Below are 19,475 nucleotides of genomic sequence, written 5' to 3' on the forward strand. Positions count from 1 at the left end.
TTCTTATCTTTCCTGAACTCTGCTGAGTTCTCCTCTTGTACCCTGTGTGGGGATGGTCTTGACTAGAACTGTGCAGAGAGCAGTCAGCTCTTGGCAGTTTTCTCTTGACCTCCACAATATCTAGTGGAAGATTTTTCTCTGGAGACCTGTTCCTGCAGAGAAGGAAGTGCCTGGGAACTTCCAGCCTTTCCATTTCAATTAATGGAATAAAAGTTGGGGGTTTATATCGTTCTTTTCTGAGTGTAAAGAAGCCTGTTTATAACAGCCTTCTCCTGCCATTTAGGATTGCGGTTAAATGCTCGGTCCTAGCATTCAACACTTGGAAGTGTGCACATAGGCCTCCTGCTTTTTGAGTCCTTGGGTTAAGAATATGAAAAATAGCTCCTTAACCTCTGTTTATCTGGTTGAGTTGACCTTGAGGGGTATTGCAGGAGGCAGCTGGTCCCTCAGAAGAGTTACAAACACTTCAGGAGCCTGCTGCCATTTAGCCTTGCTTGTTGCTGACATCGGGAGAAACAGCAGAAGTAATGAAGCAGTGCCATGCCACGGGCAGCGTGTGGTTTGCCTGTCACCCACGTTCTGCCAGCTCGGGGTAGGCAGGGATTGTGGAACCATTGCCTGGGTGTCCTCATCTCTCCTGTGCAATCCCGCAGGCTGTCTTACAAGAAGGCTTTACAACACAGCAGTGAGTTTATATTGTGCTTAAAACACCCAAACCTCTAAAGCAGGAATTTAAAGACTGTTGAGCTGTGAGAGATGTGAAGGCTGGAGTGAGGAGCATCATCTCTGCTCTGGCTGCAGGTCAGTTCAGGTTTGCTCTGAGACTGTCGTGTTTTCTCAAGCCAGCGGAGGTATCTGGAGCGATGAATATGTGCTCCCTTGGAGTGGAAGAATCGAAGCAGTTTGCTTCCTCCCGATCCTTTCATCCTACTGTTCCCTGGTGGTGGTGTAAGCTGTTGTAGTGCTGCTTTGTTTAACTTTCTCTCCCAGTCTTGCTGTGGGATGGAGGTATGTTTTCAGGCATGTCCATGCAGCTGTTCCTGTTCTGCGGGAGGCTGTCGGACTTCTGGGCCAGCGGCTGAAATGCTTTTCTTTTCTCTAGTGAAGGGAAGTGGATTTAGATCAGATGAGGATCTGGCCAGACACCTGAGTAAACTTTCATTTGGTTTTGTAGCAAAACTCACTCTCACTGGCTGTGAGTTAGTCAGAGGGGTCCCCTCTAAAATAGAAGGAAAGGAGGGATCCCGATCCTCTTTCCAGATGTGTACAGATTTACATTATTATTTTTTGGCAAGCTCTCTTGATTTACACCCATATGATAGATCAGATTTTGGCTTCTAGCACTGGAATTGGTGCTGAGACCGTGGGCAGGCTCTGGCTGGCAGGCTCTCCCAAATGAAGGTGGAAGTAGGGAAGCCATCGCCTCTGATCCCCACGCAGGAAACGGGCATCCTACATACTGATGCGCATGCTCAGGCACCAAAAGCCACCCTGTTCACACGCCATCTGTGGATCCTGTTGTGAGGCATCTCTCGCTGCAGAAAATTCCTGGGTCCCGGAGTGAACCTCTCATGAGAGGCAAACAGCTTTGAATAATGAGGAACTGCACTGGTGAACAGCTTTCCCCAGTACCAAAGAGCTCCAGCAGCTTATCCTGTGCAGGGACTTCAGAGCACAGCAGGCTGAGGAGCTTCTACCCAACTATTGTCCCTGCAACTCCCCTTACCCCACTGAGGAGCATAACACAGGGCTTTAATGTACCCAAGTGCTGGCCAGCATCTCCAGCCCTGGGTATCCGAAACACGGGGCCTGCTGATCCATCCACCCCATGATACTCTCGCTCGCTCGCACGCACTCACGTGCTGCGGTAATGGTTTAATAGCAGCCCCACCCAGCGCAGTCAGGAGAAGGACTTGCTGCGTAAGCAAAAGCTGGGAAATCTCGCCGCTGTGCACAGCACTCTGCGAGCGCTCCACTCGCGTTTTGGGAGAGCTTTTTTGTGTTTACCTGGGATTGCCGGTGCCAAAAGAAGCTAGAAAGGAGAGCAGTTTGTTCCTTTGATCTTCTCTCCTCCTGCATTTGGAGATGGCTGCGCTCCTGGGTGTAGGGCTCATCAGGGCACCAGGGCGTATCGGGCTGTGGTACCGCTAACGCTTTCTCTCTTGGCAGGACTCAGAGTCGCTGGACGGTTGCATTCAGAGTACGTTATCAGCACTCTACCCTCCGTTTGAGGCTACCGCAGCCACTGTTCTGTGCCAAGTTTTTGATGTGGTGGAGAAGACGTACCGTGGGGATGGACTGCGCTACCTCATAGACTTCCTGATTCCAGCCAAGCACATCCTGCAGTGCATTCAGCAGGATGCCTGTGTGAGTACATCATGCTCTCTAAGGCCTGCGAAGGCTTTCTTGGAGAGCTTTTCTTCTCCTCTCGTATGTAAAACGACTGGCAAAAACTGCTTGCATGTGTACGGCAGCCTAGGTGGGAGGGCAGGCAGACAATTAGGAAACAGTTGAGAAATTGTTATTGAAACTTAACCATGCAGAGATCAGATGTGGAGCGGTGCCCTCGCCTTCCATAACCAGGAACACTGAACAGAAGGCTTAAGGGATTCAGAGGAAGAGGTTTAGAGAAGCGTTTGCTGGATACGGCTGACTCGGGTGGCTTCTAACCCCAGCCATTCCCTGGCCCTGTGGATGGAGCTGCTGGGCTCCCGCCGCTGGCAGCAGGACGTGCGGGGCGAAATGCTGCCAGTCAGTGTTTTTCCCAGAACTCCAGCTCCCCTTTGATGGTTGCTGGAACGGTCGCAAGGCTCAGTAGCCCCGAGGAGTCACGTTACATTTACTGCCAGAACGAGTCCAAGATTAACGTGCTTTACTGTTGGGAGTCTAAAATGTTAGAAACGATGAGTCAAATGCCTCCATCACAAACTTGGCTCAAAGTCTGCAATATGAAAAAAAACCAACCCCAACAACCTAAAACTAGGGTTCGTGCTAGCCTTTTTGTCTCTGAACCTAGAGGGTGCGTGTGGTCAGGCTTTTGATAGAAGTCCTCATGGTGGAGGGCAAGGGGCTTCTGGGAGGAGGAAAAATATTAAATAGAAGCTGAAATAGTTACTCATTTGTCTCAAGGAGGTGAAATGCTGAGGGGAAGGACTTATCACATATGATGGATCTATGTAACAACCCCTGGGAGCTGGTCACCCTGCAAGTGCTTTGGTGCAGTCTTTGTCCTGCCGCACTGTCACCAGTCTCCAGCTTTTGGTGCCGGCTGTGTAAACCCAGGAAGATCCAAGGTTGTGCATAAGGACTTTGGGGAGCTGCGCTCTCACCCTGAACGCTCGAACAGGAATTATTCCATCGGTGTATCTAGCTGCCGCTTTCTAATTCGATGGTGCGTAGCATGTTTTTCCCCTTTAAAGAAACAAAAGGCTTTTAGCTTGTACAAACTGGTAATTATTGCAAGACGTTTCACGGCTTTCCCCAAACCGCCTTCCTCCCTGAAGGAGGTAAGGTAGCAATTTCCCCACGCCCTGAGATCTCGGCAGCTTCCAAGCGCCTGGTGGTGCCCTGGGCAGGTGAGGCGGTGGAGGGGAGGGAAGGGAAGGAGCCTGGCTTGGGAGCGGAGCCCACTGCCACTGTGTGGCCCTCTGCCCCCCCATGGCTTAGGGGAGCTGGGCCTGCAGTGCTGCTCTCCCAAAGGGGAGGTGTTCAGGGCAGTGGCCGGGTGACCAGCAGGAAGGGTGCCAGCGAGGGAGTCTGCTGGGCAGTGAGCGGGGCTGGCTCTCCCTGGGCAGCCGGGCAGGGGCTGGTGGGGCCACACACCCACCACAGGCCATGGCTGCCCTCGGGCCCAGGCCCCTGTGGGACAGGGGTGTGGTGGTGGGGAGGGCCATGTGCTGCCTGGCAGCCAATGAAAGGACAGGTGACGCTGCGGCAGCCAATAGGAGCGTGGGGCTGCCTTGATGGGCAGAGTGGCTTTGGCTGAGCTGAGGGCTGTGGAACAGGAGGTGCTGAGGTGGGGGGCCCTGAGGCGGGAAAGGTGTGAGGGCGGTGGGTGCTGGGGGGCCCTGAGAGGTGTGAGGGCGGTGGGTGCTGGGGGGCCCTGAGGTGGGAGAGGTGTGAGGGCTGTGGGCCCTCGAGGAGCTCAGGGTGCTGACAGTCCCCCAGGCTGGCCTGGAGGCAAGGGGGTTGGTGGTGGCTGTGTCCTGTTGGAGGGGGGAACCAGTGTGGTGGGGCTGTCCTACACATGCAGCACTGTTTGGGGAGGGGGTGCAGGGGCAGGGGCCATGCTTGGAGCCACCCTCCTGTCACAGGCCCAGGAATGGGGGCAGGCCCAGGGCCTGCCTGGCACCCCCTGGCCTGCCCAGGAGCCACAAAGTGCAGGGATGGCGGGGCAGCCACCGCCAGTGACCGGCTGCCCAGGGCTCAGCATTAGGTATCAGGAGTCTTTGCTTAGGTGTGACATGTCTGGGAGAGTGGGCAGCACGAGGCAGAGTGCAGGCACAGGCCTCTCAAAGAGCACAGCTGGATGCCCTGAGCCTTTCCTTCTTGCTTGTGACCCCTTCTGGCCCTGACTCATGATTTTGTACTTCCAGAATGACAATACAGGGCGACCAAGGGAAGCTCTAGGTACCTTGTACTGTCTTTAGAAGTGGGCCCAGGCTATCTGTATTTCATTTAGAAGTCTGCTTGTTTGAATTTTTATTGCTGAAAGTTATTTCTTTAATTTGGTGGGGACTCTTCTTCCCCAAACCCCAAAGCCACTGTGTTCCCCTTCTTTTGTCTTCACTGTCTGAAATCACAGGACTATTTCTTGTTACTTGTTGTTTAAAAGTTTTGTCTGCTTTTTAGAGAGTCTAAACAAAAGCAATGTTTCCTCCTTAGTTTGTAGTTCAGCTGGTACATGTGAACTTTTTCTAAGGGGGGGAAAAAAAAAAAAGTAACTCCTGTCTGAATGGCTACTGTAGGAAATCTTGAGAGTGCTAAATCTTATTCTCAGATTCTGCAGTGACAGAAGTGTAAAGCAGCTTCATGAGGTATTAGACAAGGTCATAGGCTTCGCCTTGGTGTATTAAAATCAATAGCCTGTATGTGATCCCCAGGGGCTGGAGAGGGCTGTGTGGAGGGGTGTGCCAAGGGGTCTGTCTCTACTCAGCACAGAGTAAGACACCAGGTTTTGGCCCTGGCCTTCAGGTGAGATCCTGAGCTAAATGGACCATTGGTCTGTTCCAGCCCAGCCATCCCCACAGCTCTAGGAGCTACCACCTTTGTGCCATCTTTGTTGTTGGTGCCTAGCTCTTTCCTCAGAGGCAGATTTATTCCTGGCTGCAACCACTGGGCGTAGAGTCTGTTCCTGGCACTCCTCTGAGCTTGGTTTGGCTTGGTAGCAATTGGACATGAGAAGAGCACATACTGGAGCCTCAAAGTGAAATGTGAAAACAACTGAAATGAGCCTCTTCATGTAATCTTCCCTTTGAAGGTCCTTTTTGGAGCAGGAGCAGCATGAGGATGCTCCACGTTTAAAGTTCTGAAATGTTTAGGCTATTGAAGGACTTACATTCCTGCTTGCACGTTACTCTAGCTCTTGCTGCAGTTTAGATTGGGGCTTTGTAGGGTTTTTTAGGAACTTCAATGCATTCTGTGTTTTGGTGGTTTTGTTGCTGAGTTTTCGTCCACTTGTCAGTCAGTAGGCAGACAGGTCATCTAAATGGTGAGGTTTGATTTTTGGATTTCTTGATGTATGAATGGCCCCCAAATAGGTTACTCTGCATCCAGGTTTTAACAGAAACTCAGTGTCAGGTAGGTGCAAATGGAATTCAGCTCTGTTTACTACTGATTGTGTTTCACTTTTCAGTCATATAAACTATTTGTAGTAGTTTGGGAACTAATCTTTTTTTTTTTTTTTTTCTGTCTGCGTGTTCTTCCCCCCAGAGGCCCTTGGTACAGATGGTCTTAATGTACCTACTAGAAAATATTCTAATGGCAGCAGAAGAGTTGATGTGCTCTGGTGTAGGGTGCAGTGGTATAGTCTCTTCTGAAAAATAGCACATTGGTTTTGTTTAAAACCTTGTGTACAAAATATTTGGCTTGGGCACTTACTGTAAGAGATATGAGATACAAGCTGTATTGACTGAGGTGCTTTGTGAGTCTTGAGCTTGATGGAAAAGTCAGTGAAGTATGTACAGCCTGAGACTTGCTGAAGCCAGTAGCAACTTCTGCAAACTGGCTGCTGTCTTGGTTTGCTAAATTTAACTGTGCTGTGTAAGAAAGGAACTAGCTGGTAGAGGCATCTGTGTCTTAGAGATCAGAAAGCATAAGAACATAAGACTACCTTTGAGGGAAGTACAAGTTACTGTGCGTTCGGTTATAGGGCTTTTAAACTCGAGAGAAAAGAAAGGGAGGTGGGTCTGCTCCAAGTTCAAGGTTAGAATATAAAGGTAATATTAATATGAGCCTTCAAACAAATGAAAACTAAAGTAAGGTTCAGTTTAGTAGTAATACAGCATGTAGGTACAACAGTAAGGCAGTTGCACTGAATGAACAGAAATAAAACTACCGCGACTGAAATGGATATGGAATTGACTGTGGTGAGGAAAAGGGCCTGGCTGGTCTCCATCCTGGAATATGGAAGAAGTTACCATGTAATGCCGAATGTCTGATAACAGGGTTTTTTATTGAATCTGTTAAGTCAGGGATACTAACAAAATACAGAGAACAAGCTGAGTGTACAACAACATGCACTGAGCAAGGACTGAATTAACTGACCCATTAAAAACCGGATAACACTTTTTCATGTGGCTTGTTCTATGGCAGGTAGTGTAAGACTAACCTTTCTCATAAACAAGCTCTCTCTAGAGAGAAAAGTTTTGTTGTCTAATCTCTTCCATAAAGGATTTAGTATAGAGTCATATGGAAAATTAATTACTGTGTCAAAGGGATGGAGGTTTGTGGAAGTATTGCAAGATGGGTAACAAACTGGTGAAGGGGAGGGTGTTTGTACTGCAGTGAAAACTGAATTGGAGGCAGGAGTCACGAGACACATATTACTGCTTATCCATGACCTTGGCATAAAAAGTAAGAGTATGCGTATGACAGATATTTGTAATGAAACCAATCTGGGAGACATGAGCAATAACCTAAAAGAGTGATAAATGTATTGCACAAGATGAGCTCTAAAACTTTGGACTTAAGTTTTTATAACGGTAGACTCAGGACAAGCATGTGCCTCTACAAAGTAATAGGCAGAATTTCTGTTGTGAACTGGGGTTCATCAGCTTGGAAAGAAAAACTAGCAGGTGACTGGGTTACTGTAGGGACATGACTGAAAGACAAGTGTGAGCTTAGCTTTAAGAGATGCTTCTAGCACAGTTGGGAAGTGTTGGTGCAGTGTTTTGCAGTGCTCTGCACAATGAAAAAGTGCAACAAAGAAATGTGTTTTTAAAAAAAATAAAAAAGCATCACCAAGAAGGTGCTTCAGGCAGGCCTATGAGATGGTCAAGGGAGATGTGCTAAGGGGATGTGACATGTCTTAATAATTTTAACCAATGGGAACCCATCAGGAGAATAAGCTCCAGGGTTGAGGAGGAGAAATCACTGAATCTGATGGTTTGGACTTTCAAGCCTCTGAACAACTTTGCATCAGGTGCAGTGAGGATAAGAAACCTGGCTGGGCTGAAGATATTACCTGTTGTTTCAAGGTGTGTGAGGATCCAGGAGGTTTCTTCCAATTCTGTGGTTTCTCTGCTAAATGGCAAAATACATGAACTAAAGTGTTTTTGGTTTTTTTTGTTTTGTTTTTTTTTTTTCTTTCATCTGTCTGGCCTGCAGAATACAGCATTTTTATAAAGTAAGAGAAACAAGATAAAATGTCTGAAGTCTAATGCTGCCAATACTAAGTCTTTGTGCTTCCAGATGACAGCTTTCTAATTTAAGTATTGCATCTGATAAAGGTGAATCCTATCTAAACCCTTGTCCTGACAGAGAAAGATTAATTTAATCATGAAACTGATGGCTTATATCATGGCTCAATTCAAATCTTGCTTTACCCAAGCAGAATCAAGTTCAAAGCACTGATTTTATTTTTTGAAGTTGTGAAAAATCTGTAAATAATTGAGTCAAGTCAGTTCAGCCATGAAACTTCAGTTCTTTTATTTGATTTGGATTTGTCTGAGACCTGTCCTGAGCTCTGCTACAGTTTGGGAATGAGGAAGTCCTGGTATGCTCAGTGCAGTTCCTTGCAGCTTGCTGATGGGGCTTGCTGCCTCCTTTCTCTGTGGTGCTGTGATGCTGCCTCCTTTCTCCTGCTTTGTCTTCTCCGTATCTCCTCCTGTTCACTGGTAGGTTGCAGCCATCCCTTGCTGCTGCATCCCATGTAACTTGTCTCCACCTGTCTTGCATAGGCTCTGGATAGCAGCAGGTGAGTGATGCTTTTTACCTGGCTCCATGCTCTTCAATTTGGCTTAACTGAAATGAGGTGGTCATGCTTCATACTCCAGCAGAGAGCATTAGGGAGTAAAAGCAAGTCCTCAGACCTTGGCATTTTCATTTTGCATTCCCTCATCAGCAAAGCTTTTCATTACCTCCCTTCCCCCAGACCTCAGTCTAAAGACCCAACACTGCTTCACCAGAGAAAAGACATCTTGTGGTGCCAGGCTGACTAGTGGCATCCCATGGAATGAGGTTTCTGCATCTACAGCCTCTTTCTGGAGGCTGGTATTGAGTGTACCTGGTACAACTGTGGATGCTCTGGAAGTAGGGTATATTATTTGCCACCTTCTCTGTTAAGGCTGTGGATGGTCTTTAGTTGAGGACAGTGGGTTTTGTCCATGTGTTGTAAGCAGACTGCTGCTTGCCTGCCTTTCCCTAATGGAACTTGGTTAGGGATGCTGTATTTTCAGCATCTGAATTTTCACTTTCTTAGTCAGTCCAGGTGGTCCTAATGAGTCAGACGTGAGGTAGACGTCAGGGTCTCGTTGCCTGAACACTGGGAGGTGAGAACTGATTTCTCTAAACTGGGGTTCTGGGGCTTAGACCTCTGCCTGTCTGTGCTGACCCTGCTTTAAAAGAGGGCTGAGACTTCTGACAGCTTGTTGGCTCATATTCAATTTCTGAGATGCTGGTGGTTTGTGTTGGTAGCTTTTCTTGTTTCTGCTTTTTAAAGAGAAGACCTCAATAGGAAAAATCCCTTACACTAATAACTAAAGACCCTAAATTCAACTGTTCTATTACTACAGCTGTGAAAGAGAAGCATTGATCTCTCTTGTCCAAAAGCTTGAGCTGAGATCGGTTCCTGATGCTGAAAATGCTTTCTCTTTTCTCCATAGGTTCAGTACTGTGGCTTGCTGTTTCGCCATGAGGGCTGGCCCCTGTGTATTCACGAGAAGATTGTAGTCCAGCTGGCTTCCATTGACTGGCGAATCTTGAAGCCTGGTGACTTCTACCTGCAGGTGGTCCCCTATCTGAAGAAGTCTCCACGGATTGTATTGAAATGTCTGGCGAAAGACAAGCATAATGTAGAGGAAGTCGTGATTCCAGAAGTTTCCTATACCTCTATTTTTACTCTGGAATGGTTGAGTACTTTCAATGGAGAGCGGATGGGTATAGCACTGGAAAATTGTTTACTAACCACTGATGATAAAATATTTCGTGTCTCCTGGGATAAAGTGGTTAATCCTGAATTTATAAATAAACCAAAAATAATTGAAAACAATATCATCTCTCCAGAAATAATAGAGGAACGTTCAGGTTTGTGCCTCCCCATGGACCATGCTGAGTGCAGTTCATCAGACCTAGGATCTCAGTATCTACAGGAACAAAGTCCAAATCGAGACAACCTGGTCATTAGCAGCCCAGTTCCACAGTTAAGTGAAGCTCTTGTCAATGGTGTTTGTACAAGTCCTGTGCCTCAAGAGAACTTGAAAAGTGACCTTGAAGGGGAGTACGTTGAGCTGACAGAAGTGTCACTGCCCAGGTTTGGGCCACAAACAGGCTCTCTAACCCAGTCACTAGCTTTAAATTATCTAACTCAGCCCAGAACACGAGTGAATGCATCTAAAGGCAAGCACAGGTTTATTGTCATTCAAGACAGTACCTACTCCAAGAACTTAATTCAGTCAGCACTTATGCAGAAGGAGCACTGTCAAATGGACACTCTGAGGACTTCTTCTACAGAAGTTCGCAAAAATGTAATTCCGTTGGAAAGTGACAAAATGATGGCACGTGAAGAGCTGTCTCCAGAAGGTGAGCTGATACCAGGTGGTCCTGGAAGCATGGGGAATAGCTTTCCTGTGGCTGAGTCTCCTGCCTGCAGTGCAGAGGATTCATCTGCAGAGCAGGAGACCCGCAGCAAACACTCAATTGATTGGCGATATGCACTGTGCAGCTACAGCGACGTGGGTGCTGGAGATGGTGTCAACTGCAAAGCACAAATGCCTGGTGCTCCTGGAAACATGGAAGGAGAAAGTGATGGTCCTAGCGGAAATCCTGGTGTTGGAATGTTGGAGCAGAGCCTAGAAACGGTTCTAGATGCTACTGCTGCTAAAGAGGAGGAGATGCTGAGAGTACATGGAGAGCCACTGACTGAGGGTCAAAATGAGGTGACACAGATGGATGCCTCTCCTGTGTCTGTCCTAGGGCCTTTGGGACCTTGTTGCACACTGAAGGAAGGTGCTGATGTTTCTTGCCAGAGTGTCAGTGAAAGTGTTGCACCAGACCAGGCCCCTCCATTGTTGATCACACCTGAGAGTTCAGAGGTAGGTGTGGAGAGAGGCTCTCCCTCAGGGAGCCCAGCAGACGCAGGAGCAGTCGGCGCTCTCTGCAGCGATCAGGAAGTGAATCTTAGTTCTCCATTAAATCCTCCAGAACAAAACCAAGGAGAAGTAGATGCATTTGAGCTGGGAAGAAGGGACAGCCCAGAGGAAGTCAAAGAGATTGAACAAGTATTGACTGTAAATGACAATCAGACTAGTCATAATCACTGTTCTGTCAAAGCTCCTACAGATGGACTCTTGTCAGATGGTGAAGAGCAAAAAGTCTCTGCCTGTCAACATAAGAAAGCTGAAGAAGCCGGTCTGTCAGCAGAGAATGATCAGACAGCAGAACAATTGAATAACAGTGACTCTTTGATGGGCCCTGATGCACAAGCAGAAAGCTCAAGTCCATTCAGAACCCAGAGGTCTGGAGAGCAGTGTGAGGAACCACAAAGACTGGCAGAAAACCAGGATGGTAAAAGTGAAGAGAACTCTGTGCTGAACCCAGAGCGTATTGCAGTGCAGGACTTGCAGGGAGGAGAGGAGAACCAGGGAAGGTTTTCTTACGGGGAAAAGTCAAAGACTGTAGCCTTAAAAACACTGGAATCCATTGAAGAGGAACTGGAGGTTGGACCACTGTCCTCAGGACCCACTGAAGGGCACATAGAGCCCACTGCTCTGCACTCCCACCAAGAAGCAGCTTCTAGGGCATCATCTCCTAAAGGTACAGCAACTGGATGTTTGTGTGTTTATCGGTTTGATAACATGGATTGAAAACAAAGTCCTCAAGAGGTATTGCTGGCAAGTATGTCTGGGAGGCTTTGGGGTAACCACACAAACTACAGGAAAGTGATTAAGTTGTCATTTTGTGGCTTGAAATTAGCTTTCTCTTCACAGGTGGGTTTGTTGTTAAGTATTTGGTTTAATAGTTCTTTGCAAATTTACATCAGTACAGAACAAAGTTCCAGTGTAAGAGACTTTTAATTTCAGTTAATGTGATTGCTGGTGATCTCCACCCGTTACATTCATCGCATGCGCATTATGGGTGCACGCAGTAGGAATGCTTGAGAATGTCTAACTGTACAAGTCTTCCATAGTTGAAAATTGGCTTTAGGAAGATAGTTGTGGTAAGAGGAAGCAGCAGTGGATGCCACAGCAAAATACTAGCTGTGTAACATGACCTGAAGATCAACAAATGTGTGTGCTGGTAACTGATTTAAGAAGCAAACTGGAGTTGAGGGATTCCCTGTCTCTTCCCTCCCTTCCCCTCCAGCGTGCTTTCGTCAGCTTGGTTATGTTTCAGGTAGGAGCTGTTTAGCTTGAGTGGGAGAGCACAGAGAAATTAAGTATCTAGCTTCAACTCAAACAATATGTTCAACCAGGTATTGCCCAGACTTCTTGATGCCTGGGTTGCTGTGCTGGAGCTGTGCTCCTTCAGAAGGCATTGAATGGGCAATCCAGACCTCTCTGCCTTCTGTGCCAGACCGTAGGCAGGCAGTGTGTAACTGCATGGACATGATGCTGGTTTTGCCTAGCTCTGCTGAGTCTGAAAGCTGTAGCTAGATATGCAGATCACATCGAGGAGCGTGTGTGTGGCGGGGGCGGGTGAAACATGCCATTCCAGTTCAACAGCTCTCCTTCCCTGAGACCCCTGGCTAGGAAAATTACCTGGCTTGAAATATTAGATTGAGAACTCTTGAAAGGGTCAGAGGTACAGACCCGCATTGCTAGAGCATGTCTGACCCTGTGGAGGAACAGATCGAGAGCTGGTTGTCTTGGGTCAGGCTGCCAGTGTAACACGCTGGCCCTCAGCTGTGTGGATAAGAGCCTACATCACCGCTGCAGCGCTGCTCCAGTTGGCTGCAAATGCTGCTCTTTCTCAAGTGTCCAAAAGTCACATTTTACCTGATGCCTTAGTGTGACCTCCTAATGGAGCTAAAGTGTCCATTGATTAAAATGAAATTTCATTAGCACCTGCACCAAAGTATTTTAATTCCACAATTAGACAAACCCACAGTTGCCAGGCTTCTGGATACTTTTGGAGTGTCAAGCAATTCTCTTCTGTGAAGTGGAGGGGGTCAGCTCAAAAGCTTCTGTGTGTGCATCTCTCTGAGTGTCTGCCACCATAAGCAGGAAAAAAGAGGTCACCTTCTGCCTGTCTGTAGCTCGTGGGGGATGTATGCCAGGAAATAACCATGCCACGGGTATCCAGTCCCCTGACTGAGCTGAACCTGGCTTGACTTCATGTTTGCACAGGACTGGACCTCAGAAAACCTAGGCTGTGTTGAGTGCTGGGTGTATGCTTTCCTCATGACTCTAGTGGCTGCTTGGTCAGTATTCCCATCTCGTCTGTCTAAAATTAGCCAGGTCCAGCTCGTGTACGAGATAATAAGTGTGATGTTCTCACAGCTCCACAGAACAAGTCTTGGCTGCTGCTACAGATGTCAGTAATGACGGACCCCTCTGGGGTATGTGTGAGGTTTGTTACAATGAAAGACAATTTAAGTGTTTCTGGGGATTTGGCTGAAACAAGTGACATTTGCAGTCCAATTCTGATTATGTTAAACTTTCCCGTTGCAGTTAAAAAAACCCAGCCCTGTTATCTCAGAGTTTGTAAAGCAGAAGAAAAAACCTAAATCACCAGGAAACCTCCCCAGACCAACCAACCAAACTCTTTAAGGCACAGGGCAGCTCAAATATCTGTTAATGCCAGGAGTATTTCTTAAACACTATAGCTGGAACTATAATAAGCTTAATCCATGCAATTACATTTGATTGCTTTGATATCCAAACAAGCCATCCCCTTATCTAGCCCCATTAAACCCTCAGAGATAAAATAATAAGATAATTCAGAGATAAAATTACAAAGTGAAGCAAATGTCCTACATTCAGTCCTACAAATGGACTTTTATCTTCCAGACACTCTGTAGGCGAGTTAAATGTAACTGTTTCTTGTTGGGGTCATTTTGCTCCTATGATTGGAAACTGTGGATATCTTGCCTAAACTATAAATAACAACAAAGTTTAAGCTTTACTGGGTCAATTCAGATCTGCAGTTCACACCTCAGCGGTAGCGGGCAGACACACAATTTGCTCTGTGTGAGGTGGAAGAGCTGGCTTATTATGGCAGACATTGTCGATTATGTCAAGACATACTCAGAAATGGGGCACCTGAGTTTGCTGTGTCTGCAGGTTTTTCCTTGCCCCTTAACTCTCTCCCCTTCATCTCACTCCCAGCAAGCTTATTTTCTGCGCAAATATGATCTAACTTAGATTTCGAGTCAAAAAGTTGTTTTGAGTTGGTGGCTTAAAATTTACACTGGTTGCATTCACAGATAATGTGACTGCTGTTTTTCCCTAATGACTAAGTGAAAGTGAATTTTGAAACTCTGCAGCTCTGGGAAGAATTCCTATATTTTGGGAGTGGAAAATATCTTGTTGTTCAAGAAACTGGCTGAAAAGCCATGCTGGGGCATATTCAGCAGCACCTGTTAGGGCGTTCCGTTCCCTGTTACTACATGATGTTAGCATAGATGATACTGGTGCTGGGGCACTTTGCAGGAAAAATGCTAATGTCTCTTTGAAATGCACACAAGCAAATCCTCTTCTACCACTTCCTTAACCTCGGGGAAAGGTGGAACCTGCAAACACGGCAAATTCAGATGTCCCAGTTCTCAATTTGGTTTTTGATGTAATCCTCCGCATTCTACAATTTCCGCTTTAGTAAGTGCCTCCACCCCAGATTGCAAATAACAAACAGTGTGCTTGGGCCTGTTTGGAGAGAGGTGGGGTCTGCGGATCTGAACTGAACCCGAGAAACTTAGGGAAGAGGTTGTTTGGGCAAGATGTACGTAGTCTGGAGGCTGCACAATTCCAGTGAGGTTTCCCTGGGGCTGAAAAGCCCCAGTACCAGGACTGTGCCTGGTGGGCTGAGCAAAATGCTTCTCTTCTAGCTTTTGGGAGCTGCTACCTCATTCCTAAGCAATATCCAAAGCAGGGCTGCCATGTACGTTTATGTCTGTCTTGCCCTGGTATGGTACCTTCAACATAGTGATGCTCTCTTTCTGGTTTTCTTTAAATGCCACCTCTTTGCAGGCTTTCTTCATTTCATGCAGATTCCTTTACTATCAACTGTGTGGTTCTGCTTGTTGCCAGGCCTTACAGCTCCTTGAGAAGATGATTTTATGTTTTCCTAGAAAGTCTGTCAGTCTTTAACGTGAAACCTTTGGGACATAACTTACATGACTCTGATCTTCAAGATACCTCATCTACGGGAGATTAGTGCCCCTCTAAAACGCCTCTTCAGGAAGATCTAGCAGCGTTGCCCGAAGTGAATGACCCCTTCATCCACTGGAAGGTGGAGGCTGAGGTAGTACTGGGAACAGAGCTGAGCTCTGATGCATCCCAGAACCGTGCAGAGCCCTGAAGCCATTGTGGCTGCTTACATGGCCAAGTGCAGCAGATGCCAGGCTGGGCACCCCTCAAGAGGGGTGTTACCAAGGAGTAATGGAGCCAGGTCATTATGGCCTCGATGGTGCAGAGCTCTAGAGCCCCTCCTAGTTTCCCCCCACTCTCGGATAATTTTGCGCAGTGAGCCATGCTGCTCAGGGCACTTCTCTCACCCACTTTAGCAATTTTGAAAGCAGTTTGGGCTGAGCCTCAACCTGTAAATCTCCTTCACTGCTAAAACTTGTATTGAAAGCCACTTCAAGGACTGCTTTGTTCCTGGTCCTGCTCTTTAATGAAGTATTGGAATCTGTTAGTAAATAAACTGAGTCAAGTGTCAGCATTGTTGATGCAGCAGGAAGGTAGGATGGTTGAAGTCAATTTTAAATAGCAATTAAAACGTCTGACTTCATACCAAGCAAATAAATACTCTACTCTCTTATTTTCCTAAAGAAAGGTTGATTTATTTGGTGGTAGATACTGAAGTATCAGGATTTGTAACAAAGTGTAGCCTTTTCTTTAGGATATCTTTCTGCTGAACAGTGGGATGGCCTAGCTGTGTACTTAGGATGCTAAAGATGTATTGTTGAAGATGTATTGTTGGCTTCTAATTCTTATAATGTTGGTAACTGAGGAATAATATTTCTTATGCATTAGGTATTTTTTTTTCTTCTTGCCAGCTACTTTTACATGAAAATTGAAACTTGATAAAACTAGCATTAGTTTCCATGTAGTAGCTAAGATACTTAATTTTAGAAATAACTGATTCTGATAACTTGTGCTTTAGAGCTGAGGTGTCAGGCAAAGGAAGCATTTCTCCAGTTCTTAGAGCTGATTGGTGTAATCATCCTGTTCTTCAGGGTTTTACCATAGGTTTCTGCCTTTTGCATTAACTGTTAATTAAAAAAGTTTGGATGAGCAGAACAAGGTCTCTTTGGCTAATTTCCAGCTGATTTGTAGGCCTCGAGTTGACTTCGTATTTTCAGGAACTAGTCTGAAAGTGGTGTTGGGGGAGTAATTCTGCTCTGATGGAGCAGCTCTCCCTGTCAGAAACTGGTTTATCACTTCAGCATGCTCAAGATGCTGGAGCTGAGCCAGGGACTTGCACTGCGCCAGACTTTCACGCTGTGAGCAGACGTGTACTGCTTGATATTGTTACCTTTAAAAGTGACTTTGACTAGAGTAATCCTAATCTGAATTGTGTTTTTGTACCTTGCAAACTTCACCATAAATTGGTTTATTTTTTTAGAATTACAGTAGTATTAATGCTGTAACCAGTTTTGGAACACGCATGCTACTGGCACAGAGACTGGAGGAGCTGCAGAGTGCTGAGGCTGGGGACGCATCCCTCCCCAGTCTGGTACTTACCTGGGACCTCTTGGGTGGAGCTCTGCTCCAGCTTCTGACTGCTACTTTCTTACAGGGATGGTGTCAGAAGGGGCAGAGACAAGAAAAGAAGCAACTGGCACAGATGTGTTGAAACCAGTGGGTAAAGTCAGTGCCCTGGAGGAAACCTCAACACCTATTACTCCCCCAACATCCCCAGCTTCTGGGACTGCCTGGGGTGGTCGCTCTGCACCTACCATAGTCAAGGATGTGAACCCAGAAGTGCTCAGGAGCGGAGTTGCCTGCCTGCCTGGTGAGTAGCTGAGCCAGAATGTGTCTGGGAAACGTGGTTTGTAGGAGGGCAGGGGAGATGAGCCTCTGTTTGCAGCACTGCAGACTGGTGCCAATTCCATTTCTTTCACCCCAAACCTCTCCAGAAGCAACGCTTCTTGAATCCTCTAAAGTTTCTGGATGGGAAGGACAGGAAGTAGAACTTCCCTCTCATGAAAGTAATGTTAACTTGCTCCCAGGAGTCTCAAAATGTTAACCAAGCGCGTATGAGTCAGAAATACCAAATCTGTGGGCTCATACCAGTAGCTCAAAAAGAAAAGAGTGAGGGTGCAGCTAATGATGGGCTGGTGGGCCTGACATCAGGCCTGGTCAAAAGAATAGGAACTTGATTCACTTGGTAGTTAATTAAAGGACAGGAGTTTAGAAGGTGCTATTTGACAGTGCCCTTGTAAAACCAGTTTTATTCTTGGTAATTAGAAGTTTGGTTGATTTAAATGTAGCTGCCTAGATATAACAGATTTTTAGAAAACATTTGATTTTGTGACACACAGGGTTGAAAGGAGTATCCCAATGAAGTGTGGATGAGCAACGCGTGGGATGAATGATAGAGTGGCTAAATAGCAGGTGACAGAACTAGCTATCAAGGGAGGACTTCCCAGAATTGTTCTGCCGAGATCAGTTGTAGGTCAAATGTTATTCAGTGTTTGCATCTGATACAGCAGCAAGTATCAAGTTGCTGCAGATAAAACTTCTGCATGGGACAAATATTGGCAGAGTGTTAAACAAAGCTGAGGCTGTTGGACAGAGCAGCCAGGATCGCTTGGTGTGCAGGGCCCACACAAGAGGTCTTTGTGTTCAACCAAATATGAAGTAAAGCAGAGGAAGTCGGATCTACCTCTCCAGTGCAAAACAGCCATTTGGCAGCGTCTGCGTCAGCAGCCTCTGTGGGCTTGTGTCCTTCCACAGCCAGTGAGAGGGTTGTCCAGTGTGGGGCAGGACAGTTCTCGATCAGTTCTGGAGGCACATATGAGTTGAAAATTGGCCAGAGAGCAGAGAAGAGGTCAGGCAGACCTGTGCAGTGTGGAGAAAGTGGGAAGGAGACCAGAAAGGCAGCACAGTGATTTCCCACTCGGTGCTGGGGCTGCAAGACCAATTTTGACCTCAGATGGGTAAAGGAGAGGGGCTGACTAGCCAGATTCAGAAAGTCATTTTACCTCTGCATACTTGTTGGTGATGCCTCTCAAATAGTCTGGGCTGTTCTGATGCCTTTGTTCTAAAAGGAAATGGTGAATATTGGAGATGGTGCAGGAAAGGGTGACAGTCCTTGTAACTGATTGGATGTCTTACAACAAGAGACTGGAAGGTTGTTTATCTTGTAAGATGATTGAGAATGAGATGAAAACACCTTTGTGCAGGGAAGGAGGAAAGGGAAATAAGACTTTTCCAGTCTTCTGGAAGAAGGTGAAATGAGAAACCAAGTGCAGGGCAGATACATTCAGACATGTAACTTTGCATTGGGAGGTAAATTGCTAGAACAAATTCCAAAGGAGGATTTCTAATCTTCTGATCTGCTGATCAGGTTGGACATTTTAGGATGTGTACAATGGCCAAAAAAATTACAGGGTTTGAGAGAGGGGTCTTTAAGTGAAGCTCATAGTCCATGCTATTGTAGAAGCCTGGCTGTGTCAGCTCTAGTAGTTTCCTTTGTCACAGATTCCTATCGTAATATACAACTGCTAAACGAGGCAAATGCACTTGAATATGGGATGAAGGGATGTGCCCTTGAAATGCCTTGAAGAAACAAGGTTTGGGTTGGTACCACTTCCAAGAGAGTTTTCGTCTAAGGGAGGAATCACGTTTGCTGTAGAAGCAGTGTTGGATTTGACTGACATCTCTTCTCTCATGTGTCTCCTTTTGGATTTCTGTGGGCACTCCTCACACCAGAGGGAATGCACTCACCACTCGGTTAAATGCTTTGTGTTAGACATTGGTAACGATAGAATAAATACATCAGAAAGGAAAACTTCTCTAATGAATAGTGCGTAGGAGCTAATTCATAAACTAGTAGCTGATGAAGTTAGGAAGAAATTTTCCTTTCAGGAGGGTTTCAGTCCTGCATTCTGCTCTTGAATCATCTGGTTAGGCCACTGTTGGAGACCTAGCCCTGGTGGCTGAGGTTGCTTTTTTGACCTGGTCAGGCAATTCCCAGGCTCCCATATAGAAGTTCAAGGTTTAATCAAGTTCTGGTGATGCCCAGCCTCCCTGATGGACAAAAGATGTTGCTTCAGAGAAAGAATATTTTTACTGAGCCTGGTTATAGAGCCATTTTTTCCAGTAATTGAGTGCTTTGCTTTTTCTTATTTTCTGATGATCCCCTTAGCTTATGAAGCAAGGCATATTAATAAGCTTTTTCTAATTTCTCTCCAGCTCTTTGATTATACAGTGTCCAGAATACGGTATTTCAGAGTAATAAAACTCCTCCTGAATCACACAGATGATGAAAAATTTTGTTCCTGCTGTTAGCAGGAGAAACCCTGTGTCACGGTTCTGGTCCCTGGGAGGGAGAAAGCCCTGCTTCTAAATGATGCCCATCTGTGTCTGTGGTCCTTACTCAAGTCACGTCCTAGTGACAGATTGAGATCACACCATGGTTTTCTGTGCTTG

The 19,475-nt window shown here is 46.4% G+C and overlaps 1 protein-coding gene across 3 annotated transcripts in view; it reads left to right on the forward strand.

Annotated features, from left to right (window-relative positions):
- The window catches only part of PLEKHG4 (pleckstrin homology and RhoGEF domain containing G4), a 91,646-nt gene that overhangs the window by 13,633 nt on the left and 58,538 nt on the right, over positions 1-19,475 (forward strand). For all 3 annotated transcript variants that reach the window (XM_074839530.1, XM_074839531.1, XM_074839532.1), the window contains exons 2-4: positions 2,170-2,367; positions 9,324-11,472; positions 16,618-16,833. In XM_074839530.1, the coding sequence (XP_074695631.1) occupies positions 2,170-2,367; positions 9,324-11,472; positions 16,618-16,833 (2,563 nt within the window). The remainder of the gene's footprint in view (positions 1-2,169; positions 2,368-9,323; positions 11,473-16,617; positions 16,834-19,475) is intronic.

The sequence above is a fragment of the Strix aluco genome, chromosome 14 (assembly GCF_031877795.1).
Source record: "Strix aluco isolate bStrAlu1 chromosome 14, bStrAlu1.hap1, whole genome shotgun sequence".
Taxonomy (NCBI): domain Eukaryota; kingdom Metazoa; phylum Chordata; class Aves; order Strigiformes; family Strigidae; genus Strix; species Strix aluco.